The 20,468-nt window shown below is 42.6% G+C and overlaps 1 protein-coding gene across 1 annotated transcript in view; it reads right to left on the bottom strand.

The window, feature by feature from the left end:
• LOC126237429 (smoothened homolog) overlaps positions 1-20,468 on the bottom strand; it is a 119,247-nt gene that overhangs the window by 67,945 nt on the left and 30,834 nt on the right. The window contains exons 4-5 of the mRNA XM_049947540.1: positions 10,800-11,009; positions 2,350-2,522 (exon numbers count right to left, since the gene is read on the bottom strand). Of these exons, the coding sequence (XP_049803497.1) occupies positions 2,350-2,522; positions 10,800-11,009 (383 nt within the window). The remainder of the gene's footprint in view (positions 1-2,349; positions 2,523-10,799; positions 11,010-20,468) is intronic.

Raw genomic sequence — 20,468 nt, 5'->3', positions numbered from 1 at the left:
AAGGAAACAAAAGAAAAATTCGGAGTAAGCATTAAAATCCATGGAGAAGAAATAAAAGTTTTGAGGTTTGCCTGACACATTGTAATTCTCTCAGAGACAGCAAAGGGCCTGGGAGAGAAGTTGAATGGAATGGACAGTGTCTTGAAAGGAGGATATAAGATGAACATCAACAAAAGCAAAACGAGGATAATAGAATGTAGTTGAGTTAACTCGGGTGATGCTGAGGGAATTAGATTAGGAAATGAGACATTTAAAGTAGTAAATGTGTTTTGCTATTTGAGGAGCAAAATAACTAATGATGGTCGAAGTAGAGAGGATATAAAATGTAGACTGGCAATGGCAAGGAAAGCGTTTCTGAAGAAGAGAAATTTGTTAACATCGAGTATAGATTTAAGTGTCAGGAAGTCATTTCTGAAAGTATTTGTATGGAGTGTAGCCATGTATGGAAGTGAAACATGGATGATAAATAGTTTAGACAAAAAGAGAATAGAAGCTATCAAAATGTGGTGCTACAGAAGAATCCTGAAGATTAGATGGGTAGATCACATAACTAATGAAGAGGTATTGAATAGAATTGGGGAGAAGAGATATTTGTGGCACAACTTGACTAAAAGAAGGGATCAGTTGCAGGACATGTTCTGAGGCATCAAGGGATGACCAATTTAGAACTGGAGGGCAGCATGAAGGGTAAAAATTGTAAAGGGAGACCAAGAGATGAATACACTAAGCAGATTAAGAAGGATGTAGGTTGCAGTAAGTACTGGGAGATGAAGAAGCTTGCACAGGATAGAGTAGCATGGAGAGCTGCATCAAACCAGTCTCTGGACTGAAGACCACAACAACAACAACGTCATTGGAGGGAATTGATGAATTGTTTACTACCCAAGAAATCAAACAGCCTTCATACCCAACAATATTCATAACTCATCTAATAGCCATGTATCACTGGAGAGACGATTAGAAAAACCTAGTACCTTTAATACTGTCTAGGTAAAAGACTGTTTTATCAAATCCAGGAACTTCCTTTTGGATTTAAGTGTTATCTTTTGTTGAACAACCCTTTTTAATCTGATACCTGGACAAGTGTGCAAACTGCAGGAGATTAATCTGAAATGGCAATCAGTGTAGGGAACATCAGCTTTATGTTCAAGTGGGATGTTGTTATACAGTCTATGTGAAGAATGATTTAGTCACATCTGGAGATACAGTGGTTGACGTTACTGCTACACAATACTGCAAAAAGAAAGGAACTTATCCTGAAAATTCGAGCTGATTTGGCCATGGCACAAGAAGATTGCTTCAGTCTAGTTGTCTTGAATAGCTTCAAGGCTTTGGAGATTGCAGACAAAATCATTCAACATCCCCTGAAGTACTGAAACAGTCTGTTAGTACAAAGTATAAGGTGCTGGTTAAATGCAGGAAGGAAAGTTTTAGGATGTACACAAGGTTTTATTGCTGCACAGTAGTCATGGGAGAGGAATGAAAAAATTAGATCAGAAGACTCTGGAAAGTGACAACCAGGGAACCAACGTTTTTAAGCCAAGTCCAGGGCACAGTCAAATCAACAGTAATTTAGGCTCTTTGTGGAAGGATCTTAAAAAAGATCATGTAATAAAATAGGTGGTGCAGCTAATGATTTTATTTGGATTGTAGCTTTATTTATACTCTTGAGGACATCAGACACATTGCTGAGAATGCTCCATACACCAGTGTGAAGATCGTGTTAACCTTTGAATGATACGATCAGCCATGGGTGAAGCATTCTGGGCAATGTGTTAACGCAGAGCTTGGCAAATCAATCAAGGGGGAGGGACATTCACACATGTATCTGATTGATGAATCACACCTTACTCAGGACACGACACAATTGCAAGAGAACATACTACCATAAATTTTAATGAGAAATATTAAAAAAAGGAAGTATCATAATTAAGCAGCCAGTCATTTATTTAGGTAAGACTTGACTTTATACACACATTATGCAGTGATTAGACTGGCAAAGTGGTATTATACAAGTAGTATTGTTGAACAACACATGCTGCTCCTGTCTTAGGCAGTGTCAACACAGAATTTACATAATTCTGGCTCACAAAGACCTGAAAGCAATAATGCACAATGCATCATAGTATATTGTGCTTTCTTTTACATTATTACCAGTATAACTTAACTGTGTCATTGTTAGGCAATATGTTTGCTCGTAGATTCAAAGTAAAAATTGGTGAGCTACATAAAAGAACCAATAAGCATTTTTACAGGAAGTATTCACAAAGTTGGGGGCAAGCTATGCGAGCAATAAAGTCTAGTCTAATAGAATTATGTTGCAGCCATATAAATACAAAATTACAGTACCTCGGCTCAGACATTCTAAGTGTCCCATCTTTACGGCATACAATATCCTTGCGTGCACCTGGAGTGAATTGTGCAAGCCATCCAGTACAGGATACCAGAAAGCAACAGTTGATGTAAAATATTATTAGAGCAGGATACTTGTTTGCAGAACGCCAATCTATTAAAAATGTTACCTGAAAAGAAAAACAGTGTTTACACTGCAACAGAAGATACTACATCTACATGACTACCCTGCAATACACAATTAAGTGCCTGGCAGAGGTTTCATTGAAATACCTTCAAGTTATTTCTCTACTTTTCTACTCTCTAACAGTGTGCAGAATAACAAACACACAAATCTTTCTCTGTGGGCTCTCATTTATTTGATTTTATTACAATGATCATTTCTCCCTATGTCAATGGGTGCCAATGAAATCTTTTTGCATTCAGAGGGGAAAATTGGTGATTGAAAGTTCATGAGACGCTCTTGCTGCAATGAAAAATGCCTTTTCTTTAATGATTGCCACCCCAATTTGCATATCATATAAGTGGCACTCTCTCCCCTATTCCAGAGCTGCCTTAATTTGAACTTATTTGATACAGGCCCCATTCTATACAGCAATATTGCGGAAGAGGACATATAATCATAGTGTACACAGCCTCTTTAGGAGACCTGTTACCTTTGGTAAGTGTTCTGTCAACAAACACAGTCTTCTCTTTGCTTTCCCCACAACAGTACCTATGCTATTGTTCCAATTTAAATGATTTGTGACTCTAATCCATGAGTATTTAACTGGATTCACAGTCTTTAGGTTTAAAACAACAAACAGTTCGGGATGGAATAATGACAATATTATTACGAGGATAGACTGCTACTCACCATATAGAGGAAAAGTTAAGTTGCAGAGAGGCACAACAAAAAGACTGCTATGGATGTGAACTTTCAGCCAAACGGTTTCCTTCTAAAGTAGAAAATATACACACGTTCACACAAGCAGAACTAACTCTCTCTCTCTCTCTCTCTCTCTCTCTCTCTCTCTCACACACACACACACACACACACACACACACACAAACGGCCACTGTATCTGGCTAATGTGGCCAGTGACTTCAGAAAGTTTACCATTTGTACTACCAGTTTCTTCATATGCTTCTTAATGTACAGAACAATGAATCCCGTCTGTCAGTCATTATAATTTGTTGCTCTTTCATTGTCAGCTACATCTTTAAATTCTTTCTGCTTGGTATTGTAATTTCATTTCATAGTATAGACTGTTGGTGCTATTATTAGTGTTGTTAGCAATACTGCAAATGGTTCCTAAACCGATCTTGCATCTCTCCACACTGAATTCCATGTTACATGGCTACAGCATCCAGTCCAAATGATACTTAGGCATTAAGTACTAATTAGTGAAGGTTTAACATGAGGACAAAATTTGTGTAAAACTTTTTTGGGTTTTGTACATTATTATATTAACTTTCATAGGGGAAATTTCACTATAAACCTCTTACAGGCAAGTCACACAATTTCTTAATGACCAGTATGCAGATCTGCTGCAATTCAAAGAATAAACAAAAAATTCAATGTCTCTTGATTCCTTCCACTGGAGATGGATGCAGTAACTGAGTGATCTTGCTATGTTGGATTTCATTATTTTTCCATATAACTGAATTAGTCTATACAATCAAAGATGAACTCTTAGGCTGTTATGCTACAGACTGTTTACCCAAGATACATCTATACTATCTCACAGTGGACAAATGAGAATTTTTGTAGTAATTACTGTTTTAAGGTGGAAAAAGAAAGAGAACTTTATTGTTAAAAGATTAGTGGAGAAGAATTTAACCTTTTATCTTATTGAGCAACTCACTATTAAAGTGAATGTAACCTTGCATAAATGAGAGCAACATGTTTACAACCTTGAGGAGAACCAAATCATTGTGTAAGTGATATTGTGTAACCATGTGAATATTTGTGCATATGACACCTGGATAATTTAATATAAGCAAAGAGTGAGAACAAAAGTAAAAGAGTTGATGCAAAGACAGCAAGTATGCTTGATGGTGGTCTAGTATTTGTTGACTAGAGGTCAATTTTAGTTTTATAGTAGTATATAGTTTATCATACTTGAGTAATGATTTTGATGCTTCTTCATTTATAAGGGGTGGCAGACAAGAGGGTACAAGATTTTCCAAGGTTCTATCAGTAAATATTCTGATTATAGTTAGTGGGCCAATTGGAGTCTCCTTTACCATAGTAGTAAGTAAATGAACAAGAGTGATGAATTGCAAGTTAGTGAGAAGCAGGACAATATCGTCTTCTCGAGAGCAAGAGTTCTCACTCTTTGGAATTGTTGTTTCTTATGTTCTGATGTTGTTCTGTTTGTCTGTCTGAGATATTCCTTTTGGGCTTTGTGCAGCACCAAGTTTAGTCGAGTTGCAACTTATGTCAGAATTGAAGCAAAGAGACTTCCACGCCATACATTGCTCTCAGGAATATCAACAATTTAGAATGTCTGATGGATAATAATGTCAACTGTGTTGATCCTTTTTTCATATAATATTCATTTTCATCACTTAAATGTCAGATTCAGTACAAGACAGTCACTATATGATAAGAGAAGATTAAATCATGCACTTATTTGCAAGTTGTTGCACTACTCCATCAGTAGAGCTGATAACTAAGTAGAGCTGAATAACTAAGGAATATCTGTCAGGACTCTGTCAATTTTTACTGAATGCGAAGTGCCTGACAGCTGCAGACACTCTCAAATGGTTGGACAAGAGCACCTTGTGCAACATGGCATCAATTTTGGTTTCCACACTCTACCCGGTTCACAGCAATGAACTGTCTTGCTTGTACGCAGCTATGAGATACAATAATGCAGATAATTTTGTTTCTGTTTACAATTCTCAGCTCACTACACTAACTTTTTTTCCCATCTCAAGTTACAATCAGCTTACCATCTGCAACATATTAGAACTAACTGTGTCACATATCACAAACCTAATAAATTGCTATTTGCATGAAGATAATCATTATTCATTTACTGAACAGGTTGGGTAGTAGAAAGAAGCACAAACAAAAACAGAAATATTATAACATCTTGGGTTGTCGGGTGTTCTGCCTAATATCAGCGTCGTACTTGCACGATATTTCAGTCACATAGCTCGTAACCTTCATCAGGTGCGACCTGAGACTGCTCCTCGAGTGGACCTGGTCCAGTATTTATGCCTATGGCCTTCCCCCTCCACCAACGGCTGCAGGCGCTTCCTCTGTGGTCCGCGCCCATTCCCTGCGACCTGCTGGAGCATTGCTGCTCCGTTTTCCGTCCGCTATGGTTCTAGGTGTTCCCTCTGCGGTCCGCGCCCACCAACCCCGCTCCTGGGGGTTTCATCTACGGTCTGGGGTACCAAGCGTTCCCCCTGGGGTCCGCGCCCGCTCACCACGACCTGTTGGAGCGTTGCCGCTCCGTTTTTCGTCCACTGCGGCTCTGGATGTTCCCTCTGCGGTCCGCGCCCACCAGTCCCACTTCTGGGTGTTCCATCTTCGGTCTGGTGCTCCTGGCAGTCCGTCAGGGGCTCGTTTTCCATCTCCATGTCTCTGGTTCTTCTGTTTGTGCAGTGTTGCAGCTGGCCCCGTTGCTCCTTTAACAATTCCAGAGCCGGATCCCAGGCTCTGCTTAGCTGGTACCCTGTGTCACGGTTCATAAGATCGTCAGCCATTTTAATTTCTATCGATTCTCTTATAACACTGTCCCAAAATCTGGGTGTTTTTGCTAGAATCCTGGTATCCTCATACTTCATGGCATGATCTAGTTCTAGACAGTGTTCAGCAATGGCTGACTTAGTCACCTGTCTTAATCTAGTGTGCCTCTGATGTTCTTTGCACCTGATCTCCACAGTTCTTGTCGTCTGGCCAATGTAGGACCTGCCACATTGACAAGGTATATTGTAAATCTCTGGTTTTCGTAACCCCAGGTCGTCTTTGACACTCCCCAGCAGTCCCCCAATTTTGTTGGATGGACAGAAAACACACTTGATATTGTGTTTACGGAGGATCCTACTGATTCTGGCAGAAATAGAGCCAGCATAGGGCAGATATGCCACCTTCTTTGTTTCATCTTGGTCTTCTTCAGGAACCTGTGGTATGGTGGCTGGTTGGAGTGCCCTCTCAATTTGTCTGTCCGTGTATCCATTCTTGGAGAAAACTGTTTTGAGACGTTCTATCTCTATAGGTAGATTCTCTTGGTCTGACAGGGCATGTGCTCTGTGGACCAAAGTCTTCAGAACCCCATTCTTCTGTGCAGGGTGGTGACAGCTGCTGGCCTGCAGATATAAATCAGTGTGTGTTGGTTTTCGGTACACACTGTGGCCAATTGAGCCATCTGCTTTCCTCTGGACTAGTACATCCAGAAATGGCAGCTGGCCATTCTTCTCCAGTTCCATGGTGAACTTGATATTAGGGTGGCATGAGTTAAGATGTTCAAGTAACTCATTGAGCCTGTCCATCCCACGTGGCCAGATCACGAAGGTGTCATCCACATACCTAAAGAAGCATGTGGGTTTAAATGTGGCTGTCTCCAATGCCCTCTCCTCAAAACTCTCCATAAACATGTTGGCAACCACAGGGGACAGTGGGCTGCCCATAGCTACACCTTCAGTTTGCTCGTAATATTGGTTTCTGTACAGGAAATATGTGGATGTCAGTGTATGACTGAACAGGTCCAACAGAGCACCGTCAAATTTCTCTGAAATCAGTTCTAGTGAGTCCTTCAGTGGGACCCTGGTGAACAGCGATACCACATCAAAACTGACCATGATGTCCGAATCTGTGATGTGCAGTTGCTTGAGGCGTTGCAGGAAATCTTCTGAGTTGTGGATGTGGTGAATACATTTGCCCACATATGGAGACAGGAGACCTTTCAAGTACTTGGCTGTTGTGTACGTAGGTGCCCCAATATTACTGACAATTGGACGTATGGGCACGCCCTTCTTGTGTATTTTAGGCAGACCATACAGTCTAGGTGGCACTGGCGCTTTTTCCTGTAGTTGTCTGATGATCTTATCAGGCATCCCTGTTTCCTTCAATAGAGCACTAGTCTTCTTGGCCACCTTGTCCGTGGGGTCACACTCCAGAATTCTGTATGCAGGGTCCTACAGAAGTTGGCGTACTTTCTCATCATAATCCACCCACTGCAAGATGACAGTGGAGTTCCCTTTGTCTGCTGGCAGTACCACAATGCTGTTGTCTTCCCGGAGTTTCTTGAGTGCAAGCCTCTCCTCGGTTGTGATGTTCGATTTCGGCGGCCTGGCCTTGGTGAGGGCCCTGCAGGTCTCTCGGCGGACTTCCTCTGCCACATTAGGTGGAACTGTGGCTGCAACTTGCTCTACTGCACTGACGAAACCTGAAATGGGTACATTTCTAGGGGTCGTAGCAAAGTTGAGACCCTTGCTGAGTACCTTTAAGGTTGTATCATCAAACTGTATGCCACTCAGATTCGTCACAGTGCGTGTCTCTTCCATCTGCTGTGCTTTCTTACTCATGCGGTCAAACTTTGCCGATTGGCAAGATGAGGCATTCCTTCTAGCACACTCAGCTAAAGACCAGGAGGCACGGTCTACCCAATCCCAATCTTCTCTTGTTAAGGAGGCTTCGATGTACAGATGAATGTGTAACAGCTCTCTGGCCATAACATCTAACCTGTGGCGCATATCTCGAATCCTCTCTCTCACCAGTGCCATGCTGGCTCTGCGTTTTATCTTGTTCGCCGCTCTGGAGTTGGTGTGATGTTTAATTCTGGCAAATACTGGTACCACTTCTCCATCTCGACACCTCAGCAAAAAACTGAGAGAACTCAGCATCTTCCCTTTCTTCTGCCGAAGCTTGTCCAGCTTCTTGATATTCTGATACATCTCCTCCCCGTAGAGACTTTTGATGTAACTCTTCAGGCTTTCCCGGCGATCTAATGACATCTTGGGTTGTCGGGTGTTCTGCCGGATATCAGCGTTGTACTTGCACGATATTTCGGTCACGTAGCTCGTAACCTTCATCAGGTGCGACCTGAGACTGCTCCTCGAGTGGACCTGGTCCAGTATTTATGCCTATGGCCTTCCCCCTCCACCAACGGCTGCAGGCGCTTCCTCTGTGGTCCGCGCTCATTCCCTGCACCCTGCTGGAGCGTTGCTGCTCCGTTTTCCGTCCGCTATGGTTCTAGGTGTTCCCTCTGCGGTCCGCGCCCACCACCCCGCTCCTGGGGGTTTCATCTACGGTCTGGGGTACCAAGCGTTCCCCCTGCGGTCCGCGCCCGCTCACCACGACCTGTTGGAGCGTTGCCGCTCCGTTTTTCGTCCACTGCGGCTCTGGATGTTCCCTCTGCGGTCCGCGCCCACCAGTCCCACTTCTGGGTGTTCCATCTTCGGTCTGGTGCTCCTGGCAGTCCGTCAGGGGCTCGTTTTCCATCTCCATTTCTCTGGTTCTTCTTTTTGTGCAGTGTTGCAGCTGGCCCCGTTGCTCCTTTAACAATTCCAGAGCCGGATCCCAGGCTCTGCTTAGCTGGTACCCTGTGTCACGGTTCATAAGATCGTCAGCCATTTTAATTTCTATCGATTCTCTTATAACACTGTCCCAAAATCTGGGTGTTTGTGCTAGAATCCTGGTATCCTCATACTTCATGGCATGATCTAGTTCTAGACAGTGTTCAGCAATGGCTGACTTAGTCACCTGTCAATGTGGCAGGTCCTACATTGGCCAGACGACAAGAACTGTGGAGATCAGGTGCAAAGAACATCAGAGGCACACTAGATTAAGACAGGTGACTAAGTCAGCCATTGCTGAACACTGTCTAGAACTAGATCATGCCATGAAGTATGAGGATACCAGGATTCTAGCACAAACACCCAGATTTTGGGACAGTGTTATAAGAGGATCGATAGAAATTAAAATGGCTGACGATCTTGTGAACCGTGACACAGGGTACCAGCTAAGCAGAGCCTGGGATCCGGCTCTGGAATTGTTAAAGGAGCAACGGGGCCAGCTGCAACACTGCACAAACAGAAGAACCAGAGACATGGAGATGGAAAACGAGCCCCTGACGGACTGCCAGGAGCACCAGACCGAAGATGGAACACCCAGAAGTGGGACTGGTGGGCGCGGACCGCAGAGGGAACATCCAGAGCCGCAGTGGACGAAAAACGGAGCGGCAACGCTCCAACAGGTTGTGGTTTGCGGGCGCGGACCGCAGGGGGAACGCTTGGTACTCCAGACCGTAGATGAAACCCCCAGGAGCGGGGTTGGTGGGCGCGGACCGCAGAGGGAACACCTAGAACCGCAGCGGACGGAAAACGGAGCAGCAACGCTCCAGCAGGTCGCAGGGAATGGGCGCGGACCACAGAGGAAGCGCCTGCAGCCGTTGGTGGAGGGGGAAGGCCATAGGCATAAATACTGGACCAGGTCCACTCGAGGAGCAGTCTCAGGTCGCACCTGATGAAGGTTACGAGCTACGTGACTGAAATATCGTGCAAGTACGACGCTGATATCCGGCAGAACAGCCGACAACCCAAGATGTCATTAGATCGCCAGGAAAGCCTGAAGAGTTACAGAAATATTATAGCTCGACTTAAGAACTAGCATTTGTAACAGTCAGAATACAACTGATAGTACATAAGCTAACCTACCATGAGCTCTGAAGAAGAACTGAGTTCACAAACTATCATGTTCCACCTTTTGTCTATGCATTTAATAAAAAGCTCACAGCCTCCATTATGTGGTATGTGGATATTGTTACCTATCTCATTTTTTTGTATTTCCCCCAAGAATTTCCAACATCAAACAAACCACTGTTATTTTCAATTATTACCCTTATCTTGATTTGCAGTTTTAATTGATTCTACTGTCTCTGCCAAAATTCTTCCTCTTTCCAGTTGAAATGATTTATTTGAAAGCCTGCCACCATAAAGATTTTAAATTAAAAGCTTGGGACATAAAATTAATTTTCTGAATGCATAACTCCAAATGTGTGAAGAATTCATTCAATTATCTATATTTTAAACTATTAAAAGTTATTATAAACAAATAATAAACACTTTAGAAATGGATTACAAACAGTCTTGACTGCAAAAACATTTATTTCGATGGTAATGGGTTTTGGTCAGTATTTGACCCTCCTCAGACGAATACTATCATACCTCGATGTTAAGCAGTGGGGATGGAGGTGAATGGAGCAGGTGTTGTAACTTCATGAACATCAACTGCTCGGACAACACCTGGTCCATTCACCGCCACCACCTACCATCACAGTATGAGCGTCTGAGGATAGTCAAATACTGACCGAAACTGGTTACCATTGACACAAATGTTTTTATGATTGAAATGGTTTGTAATCTATTTTTAAAGTACTTTTAGCCAGACTGCTGTTTCTCCATGAGACATGTTCTCAAAAATTATTAAACAATAAACAAATTTAACTTACCACTGTGAATACATTCAAAAATAAGCAACAGCTGCCAGCCCAGCCAATCAGGTTATGTATCTGTTGTTGTTCATCTGTTGTGAAAAGAGGATCCTCACACTGTATTCCACATCCGTCAGTACCATCATAGAATGCTTTTGAATTTTCAGTTGGTACCAAAGGTTCTTGACAATGTCCGGTGACATTAAATTTCAGTTCTCGCACATCATTCTGTTGAAAAATTGAAAGGGAAAAAGGGGGGGGGGGGGGAGGAGGAAAAAGTGTGAGATGCATTTCCACAAAACTGAAATGACCAAAATTCTTAAAAATGAAAAATAAACACACACACACACACACACACACACACACACACACACACACACACACACACATTCATCTGCAAAATCATGCAAGTAAAGCTAAGAGTGAGTGATACCAAAAATGATCACGGGATTTTACACCTTCATCAGCAGAAAAGACAGAGGAGGAGGAGGAGGAGGAGGACAAAGGGAGGAAGAGAAGAATTGTTTGAGAGACACTGTAACACGTGGATACAGAGAGGAGATGATGTAAGCCAACAAATGAGAGAAATTAACGAAGTAATGTTAAAGACAAAAAAGCAAATGACTCGGGAAGTAGATGTGATGGTATAGGTTGTACAGTGAAGGTAATTATGGTCAATGTATAACTACACAAATAATTTCAATCTCATAATTTATTTCATATAGAACAAACTACCTGGCCCTTGAGAATTCAATGGATAATAGTTAAAGATACAATAATGTCAGAATTTGTTTCTAATAAGCACATACTGTTATTAAAAATGGTGGAAATACACTGATGAGCCAAAACACTTGTTTAATAGCATCCCAGATGTTTTCCACTGATTCAGATCAGGTGACTTTCATGGCAAAGACATCAACGTGAGTTCACAATCATGGTCATGAAACAATTGCAGCACAATCCTGCCATAACATGGGGAGTTATCCTGCTGGACTATATCACTGTAGTCAGGAAAGACATCAAGCATGAAGGTGGTGCGTGTCATAAGCAATAATGATCACACAATCCACAGCTTTCATAGTGCCTTCAATTACTACTACAGGTTCCATGGAAGCTCTGATGAATGTGACCCATAGCATGGTAGTGACTCGCCAGCCTGTACCAGTGACGCAGTGCACATTTCGAGCATCCGTTCGCCTCGATGTATACGGACATGACAATCTACCTTATGTAACAAGAAAGTGATTCATCCAACTGCACCACAAGCCTGCAATGCCACCAGGCAGCATTCAATCTTACAGAGGGCATTGGTAATGTTTCGGCTCATTAGTATATGTTGCTTCTGCTAATCTTATTGTTATATACTGGTCTAGTAAATGAACTATGGTATATTTGAGTGAAACATAGACCTTCTAAATTTTATTTCCATTACTGAATATTTGTCATTTGGCACAAAGTGATCAGTTTATCACAATTATAGGAAAAAGTTATTTTTCTGCTTTTCTTAAAAGTTATTTTGGTCAGAATAAATATTTATGATTCAACGGTTTTATAAATTGCTTATTCCTTCCTCTAACTAATTGAGTCAAAACATTTAGAACTGATTGTCACGAAAAGATCTAAGACACTGCCCTCATAAATGGACTGTTTACTTGCTCAAGGTAACACACAAAATAAAGAAACTGCTAACCACAAAGGCGAGCACTGGACTAGTAGTATAAGTGCCACCAACATAAAGGCACTGTTCAAGTACTACACTGGGGTTCAAGAAAGTCCAAAAACTGGTGTACTGCCTTTACAAAAGTATTCCTCCTATTTACAAGTTAGCAGAAGCTATAAACACACAATTATGTGAATAATCAAGTTGTGGAAGAAAACTGCTGAATGGCTAGACACACTGCCCATATAGCCCAGTCACCTACAGAATAAAGACAAATGTTCATAAAAGGTTTAGTAACCACATTATTCAGAGTGAATAAATACAATTACTAGGAATTCCAGGACTTCTGAAAAGTAGTAGTAGTTTTCAATAAACATGTAGACTTCAAATCAATATATATTGAAATTACAGGTTACTGAAATGGCTGAGAATGATTATCTGCTGGCACAACAAATAATTCCAGTGGGAAAAATGCCCAGGTAAGATGAACTGCCAGTGGCGAATTACAGTTTATCAAAGGGAACTTCCACCAGTTACAAGGTACATCTGCCAAAGTCAGTGAGAACTTCAGAGAAAACCTAAGTTGCTAAGGTATTTGTTTCTTTATCTAACTGTTCTCCATGGCATTAGCAGAATTTTGAATAGATTTCAGAAGAGTTAACTCAACATAATAAGTAATACACTTAATATACACATCACTAGGACAGAGAACACAACTGCAAAAGGCTGCTCATGCAGGCAGTAAATCAAGGATTGTCATGTTGAGACACGCATCAGCATTCACATGCAGTTATAGGAATAACAGTTACCAAAGTTCATAGAGAGAAAGACCCAAAAGTTTACAAAATTGTTGAGGCTTTCGTGGTTGCTGGTTCACCTTCCGTGGCCACTTGTTAGCTTCCTTGGCCACTTGTTCATGTACTGACTGTTGGCTTCTGTCTCGGGATCTTTAGTTGACATTTGTTTAACGATATTCCTGACATTCTACCAGCACAAGTGGCTGGCACAGTCAAAGGTTCATGCCCCACTGCTGATGGCAGATATTATATATATGAGGTATGTGCAAAAATTATCAAGAATTTTGTATTTTCGTGGGTTCTATTAGTCCAACTCACACAATTTTTTGATGTGTTGGTAAACATGTCTGAAATGTATCTGTACACTGGTAGCCATATTGGATGTTTTGTCTGTTGTCAGCTGTCAAGAAGGTTACATGTGTTTTCTTATGAGTGACAGATTATTGATTTGTTTAAAATGGACCAGAGAAATTGCATTAAATTTTGCTATAAAATGTAATAAAAGTTTTACACGTGCTGCTTATTGCTTTTGCTAAGTCTGCTATGAGTGAAACAAGGGTTTACAAGTGGTGTAAGCATTTCCAAGAGTGCCATGAAGCAGCTGAAGATGATAAACATTCTGGACACCCCAGCATGTAAGCAACCAGCAAAAAAATGGAAAACGTTAAAGGTATGATTATAAACAATTGCCACACCACAATCAGAGAAGTTGTTCATGATGTTGGCATATCAACTGGCTCCTCTGAAATCATTTGGATGTTTTGGATATGAAATATATGACAGCAAAATTTACGCCATAAAGTGTTGAATTTCGAGCAAAAACAGCAGTGAATTGAAGCTTCTCAGGAGACACTAAATGAAGTCAATACTGATGCAGAACTACTGAAATGTGTCATAACAGGTGAAGAAACATGGGTGTATGAGTATGACATCGAAACTACGAGGGTTATTTTTTAAGTAAGGGCTGTTCGCGCGTATAGTCCCGTAGTTCTCACAGACGCTGCAACAAGCCACCGCGCCACTTGCCGGTATCCATCCCGTTCACACTGATGCAAGTTGCAGCTCTGTAGCTGACGTGTACGCATCGCTGTGCTACTTTATAATGTTTACGATTATTGAATTGCCGCCGCGTGTGAGATATGTTGTGTACAATGATCCACACACCATAGCCCTACACATTGGGGGCTCTGCTCAGTGGGGTTATTATGCCTGTGAAGCCATGCACTAATGGACAGTGCTCAACATGGTGGTATACGCTGCAAAATTTGTTAAGTAGTAAGATGTTATGAACAAAAAGTTTCAGATCTCAACAAATCCACTGAGAAAAGTAATTACAAGTCAAGTGACCAGAAAAAAATTAAAATTTGTGTCACTATAAAAAAGCAAACTGTTTCTGCCAGCAACAAATGAGATCATCCAGTTGCATGCTGTATAAGCTCTGCTTTTGGAGAACTGGTGCTTGTAACAATTGTGAATTTTTGGCTACATGGAGGGGACACAACACTGGTGTACTAGCACCCTCATTTCAAATACATTCATTTTTTCCCTTTACTTTCTCTCTTCTCTTTCTTCATTTGCTGTTTTCACACAGCTTTGACAACAGCAGTTCCTTCATTGTATACTTAATCTCCTCCCCCCCCCCCCCCTTTCTTCTTTGTCCGTTTACCACTCTACTACAATGGCAGCCACTATATCACTCTACTACAATGGCAGCCACTAAAGGAGAATAAGAGTGAAATTGGTCTTGTGTTTTGCTAAGCTTTCAATTTCCTCTTGATCCATTGCTATGATTCTTACTCAAGAGACCATCAGTGTACAGGTTGGTTATAAATACACTTTTGTTACTTGAGAAAAATCACCATGAAAAACAAGTGACTGTAGGACATTTGTACGAACATGCGAAAAAGAAATAATGAACAAACCATTGAAGGAAACATATAATTTCCCCATGGGAGGGTAACATTTGTTAATAGGGTGCCATGTTTATGTTCCAGATTACAAACATTGCTCAATGTGATGACCATCTGGTTTCACAACAGGCTGGTACCTGTAAGAACCCACACATTACTACACCTCTGCCACTACAACTGTGGCACATGCCACATCCAAGTAGCGCATTGTTCAGCTGCTCCAGGCACTTCCACTTGAGATCACCGACTGTGGATGGCACTTCAGTCACCTCCAGCAACCCCTGGTAGTGGAATACCCTTTATACTGTCTGTCACTGGCTCCAGCCAGCCTTTCTTATACATGCTACCAAACCGTAATCTTCTGATTATGTTAAGTATGTCATGCTGTGACTCCAATAAAGGCTGCTGGTTTTCTATAATTGTGTTCTTTATTGTGTTTGGCATGAGAACAAAAGTGATTGTTTTTTCCATGTAATTTTCCCATGAAGGCGGTACTTCAATCACTTCTCCACCAGCAGCAACTTACTGCGGCCACTTTGGATCAACTCCACTGCAATTTCCACCATATGATGACTCTCCTGAAGACTGGGAAGCTTATGCAAAATGGCTCCACCAACACCATTCCATTTTGGTGACAAACAAGGAAGTTGGTAACGCTTTGTTTTTGTCATTGATTCCAGCTCACACGCATAAGTTGTTCTGTCAATTGCCCCCTTGCAGGAACTTGCCTCACTTTCCTTTGATGAAATGTGTAGTTTGTTGTCTGCTTATCATCACAAGCACATCCACATTATCACTACCCGCATAGACTTTTACTAGTGTTGCAAGCAAACACATCAGTCATATCGGACTTGGACGGTGGAGATACGAGGTCTGAGCTATAAGTTGCCAAGATCCCCAAAGAATCCTCGCTGACTACACAGTTTGCAATGCGGTCTTCTCATCCTGTTACATCAAGGTCATCTGGAAGCCTCCCACAATAAACAACTGGCACATGTTTTGGTATGTTAGGGTTCGCAAGGTGGAGTGCCTGACTGCGGCCTGCAGCCACTGTTCCAATCAACAGGCAGCATCACATGTTGCTTCCCACCACCACCACCCCACCCCCCCACCCTCCCCCGCCCGGTCAGCACCCACATTACCAATCCATATAGATTTTGCTGAACATTTTTTGGATACTTTTGGACAATGGTCCTAAATTATACTCAATTCTTTAAATATTTTTGCTCCTGCAATGTCACTTTCCATGTCACAGTGCTGCCCTTCCATCCACAATCCAATGGGTATGTCATGGAATTACTTGTGGAAGATGCCCTTATGTTCTTTCTCAGTTCTTAGAGAATGACTCCAATGTGGGACAGATCTTGGCCAAACACTTGTGCAGCTGGCAGCCACAGATGCTGCTCCACCTCCTGGTCCTGAACAGGCATCCTGCAGCGGCATTGACATCATCACAATTTGCACCTTTCACTCCAGTCTGGGAATGAGGGCTCAGACAGCACCTGTACTGGCTTGCAGACATCATGCACCACCGGTGCAGATGCCGTGTGTTCATGGTGGGCATCAGCGAGCACCTTGTGGTGCACGACTCCAGTCAGCTGCACTCTAGGTTGGGTACTGACGCTTCACGGTGGTCTGCTGCACTGGCGGCTCTTCCAATGGAATCACTGCTTGCTGTGGGCAGCATGCCACCCAGGAAGTGTCCAACCACGCTCCCGACATAGCCTCTTGCTGCTCTGTCGACGGTCCAGCCACACATGGGCGAGGCAGCTCATGCTCTCACCTACTCTTGCAGAGGGCAAGAGGACACCAAGGCTTTATTGGCACACCCACAGAAGCCTCCTACGCCACTGCAGCTGCCTCCTCCACTGACACTGGTGCCACCTTCCCTGCCACAAGTGCCTGCCAGACCCCCCTATGTTGCCTCTGGATGCCACGTCTCCCCAGCACCAGCAATGTGTCTGACGTCAATATGTACTCTGTCTACGAGGAGCCAAGGTCCTCCACCTGCTCTCCAGCAGGGGGAGGAAGACACACTTTTTCTGCCCCAGTGTGCGTGTCTGTGTGGACCAATAGCTGTTTGCGTCCAGGAGAACCGCATATGACACCATGGACACGTCAACTGCCAAAGTGTCATAGAGGAGCCAGCATCTGGGTGCTCTTTCATCGAAGGTGGAAGGAGTGTAGTAACTTACACTTACTACATTGCGGCCACTACAGCTGTGGCATGTGGCACAGTCAAGTGGTGTGTTGTTCAGCTGCTCCAGGCACTTCCACCTGAGGCTGCCGACTGTGGACAGCATCTCAGTCGGGGTGTAGCAGGAAACCAGCAGCCCCTGGTGGACAAATACCCTTTATACTGTCTTTCACCAGTTCTAGCCAGCTTCTCTTATACATGCTACCAAACTTTAATGTTCTGATTATGTTATGCATGTCACACCATGACTCCAACAGAGGGCATTGGTTTTTCGTAAAATTGTGTCTTATTGTGTTTGGAGCTGGAACAGTTCCATTTAACAACTGTTTGCAGCACTTTTTGAATGGTGGACTACGGGATATTCAGCTGCAGAGAAAGAGCTCGTGTACTGCTTGAAGATCGCACACTGCGTCACGCATTCTCAGCCGTGGCAACAGTAACTTCTTCAACAATGTGTGGCACAAATTGACTGTTGGCCTTTCTCCCAGTAGCAACTCCCGAATCACCAGTTACTTCAAACTTCCCAATCATGTTCTTCAATCTTGATGTGGAAACAGCACCTCTTTGTATTCATTTAAATGTCAATACTCTTAAGAGCACCAGCTCTATTGCTGTAGTTTCGATAATGCAACTTTATGAGCAAAACCCTGCTCACATTGTCAAGGCCCATGTTGACTGTCTGCAGCTGTAACGCACACTGGGGCTTGTGTTTCAACACTATGTCATTATACCAGTACTGGTGCCCAACAGCAACAGCAAGTCATGACACTAACGTTACTAACAACACAAATTCTGCAGCACTCCATCTGAACATCATTCCTATAAAGTTGGGTATCCACATGGTAAATAGTTTTCACTCTACACTGCCTCAAGTAGCAACTTTAGACAAGGGGGCAAAGTTAAAATAAAAAATATTTGAGTGCACTGATTATGTGGATCACAATTCAAACTTTTAATATAGGAACAAAAAGCATTAATGAGTAAACTTATTGGAAAGTGAGTGTAAGAATTCCAAGAGTCTTTTATGCAGATTGTATCATTTAGTGTATGACCATTAGTGTCAATTTCTGACAGGTGCAGGTCATTTCTGGTTGCCTGAAATCACATAACAGTTTCTGTGAGTTTAAGAATTAAACTGTAGGCTGTGAATCACTTATAGGTCTGTTCAATTAACATCTGAGCTCTGCCTACTGAGATGGTGTTAGAATCCTTGATCAGTGTAACGGTAGTTCAAAGTGCTGGGCTAAAAGTGCCAAGGAAAGTGCCCCTTCAAGACTCCTTGGCACTTTTAGCGCAGCACTTTGAACCAAGTACAGTCAGCCTCTTCGAACACGCACTAACAACCACCCACTTTCAGTGCAATGGGGAATTCTTCGGGCAGACTGACAGTGTGGCCATGGGCTCCCCACTGGCTCCTGCGACTGCAAAGTTCTATATGGAACATTTCGAGGAAGTGGTCCTTCAAACTGCCAGACAGAAACCAAAGCACTTCTTCCACTATGTCAAAGATGCTTTTGTCATGTTGGGACATGGCAAACAGGTGCTAGATGAGTTTCTGGACCACCTCAACAGCATCCATCTGAACATCAAATTTACAATGGAAATGGAGGAAAATGGATGCCTCCCCTTCGTTGAGGAAAGCAGATGGTTCACTAGGCCATGCAGTACATAGGAAGAAGACACACACAGACCTATACCTTGATGCAACAAGCTGCCAACATCCAGCACAAAGACAAACAGTACTGACCATCCTGGTACATAGGGCACACGCCATCTGCAACAAAGACAGCCTACCTTCCCACCAAAATGGCTACAGTGAAACGCAAATCAACAGAGCACTTAAAAGGAAGAAGGAAGCAGTGAGAACCCCAGAAGAAGATAATGAAGAAGAAGAAGAAGAAGAAGAAGACAAACGACTTGCATTCCTTCTGTACGTAGGTCTGCTCTCAGCCAAAATTGCAAGTCTTCAGGGCAAATACAATATCAAAACCATTCTCCGACCACCACCGAAGACGAGGGAGCTCCTAGGTTCTGCCAAAGATGCGCTGAACCTTAACACACCAGGAGTATACAGCATACCATGTGTATGCGGTAAACAATACTCTGGGCAAACACAGTGCTGTATATCTAAACGCTGCGAAGAACATATCAGATGTGTGCGACTGGGTCACACAGAAAAATCAGCCATCGCAGAACACAGCATAAATGAAGAACACACCTTCAACTTCGAAAACATGAAGGTACTGTGCCGAGCATCTGGCTTCTGGGAAAGCATTATCAAAGAATCCATATAAATAAGGATTCACGACAATCTGGTCAACAGAGATGAGGAATACCAACTCAGCGCAGCATGGAACCCTGCAATAGCGGCAATCCGTCAGAAGCACGCTTGTCAATGTCCTCCATTGCGGACACAGACAAAATGGTTACACCGAGAACCGAACGCAGACGCTGGGGGGCGACCGCTATCCCCACCACCGCGCGTATGTTGCCGGTCCACCGCAGCCACCTGAGGTCTAGTGGAAGGGGGTGACCGCACATATAAACAGCTCGCTCTCCGCAAATCTCGACACTTCATCAGAAGATGGGTAGTATGACACTTCCCGAAATGTCGCGAGATATCAACACTACCACCCAGCTGGAGACCCAAGAAACCTTCAACATCATCTTAGTTTGCAAGAAGAATTTTGTGTTCCATACATTCAAACGACCCAAAATATACCAACAGGATAATTTTTCTTGTTTAGCTCTGAAAGACTTACATTTGTGGAGAATATTTTGTGAAAAACAAGCTTGGAGACAGTTAACTTATACTCAGTTACATGAGTCTGTGTTCTATTACAGGCTATATTCTCAAACATTTTTGAAAATATTGGAAGGAGTGAAATTAGTCAGTAATAGAAATGGTTGCCTTATTTGCAGTTTTATATGTGGATGTTACTAAAGCATATTTAAGCCTGTCATGAAATATGCTGTAATTCACAGATTGATTAAATATAGCTGAAGAGCATTCCTATCAAGTTAACACAGGGTTTTAATGTTATGCTACAAACACAGACACTTCTATGTTATTCTATAATGTTAGGGCTCAATGCAGCCACAAAGATGAACAATACTATGCGA

The sequence above is a fragment of the Schistocerca nitens genome, chromosome 2 (assembly GCF_023898315.1).
Source record: "Schistocerca nitens isolate TAMUIC-IGC-003100 chromosome 2, iqSchNite1.1, whole genome shotgun sequence".
NCBI lineage: Eukaryota > Metazoa > Arthropoda > Insecta > Orthoptera > Acrididae > Schistocerca > Schistocerca nitens.
This window is presented reverse-complemented; position numbering and strand designations above follow the sequence as displayed.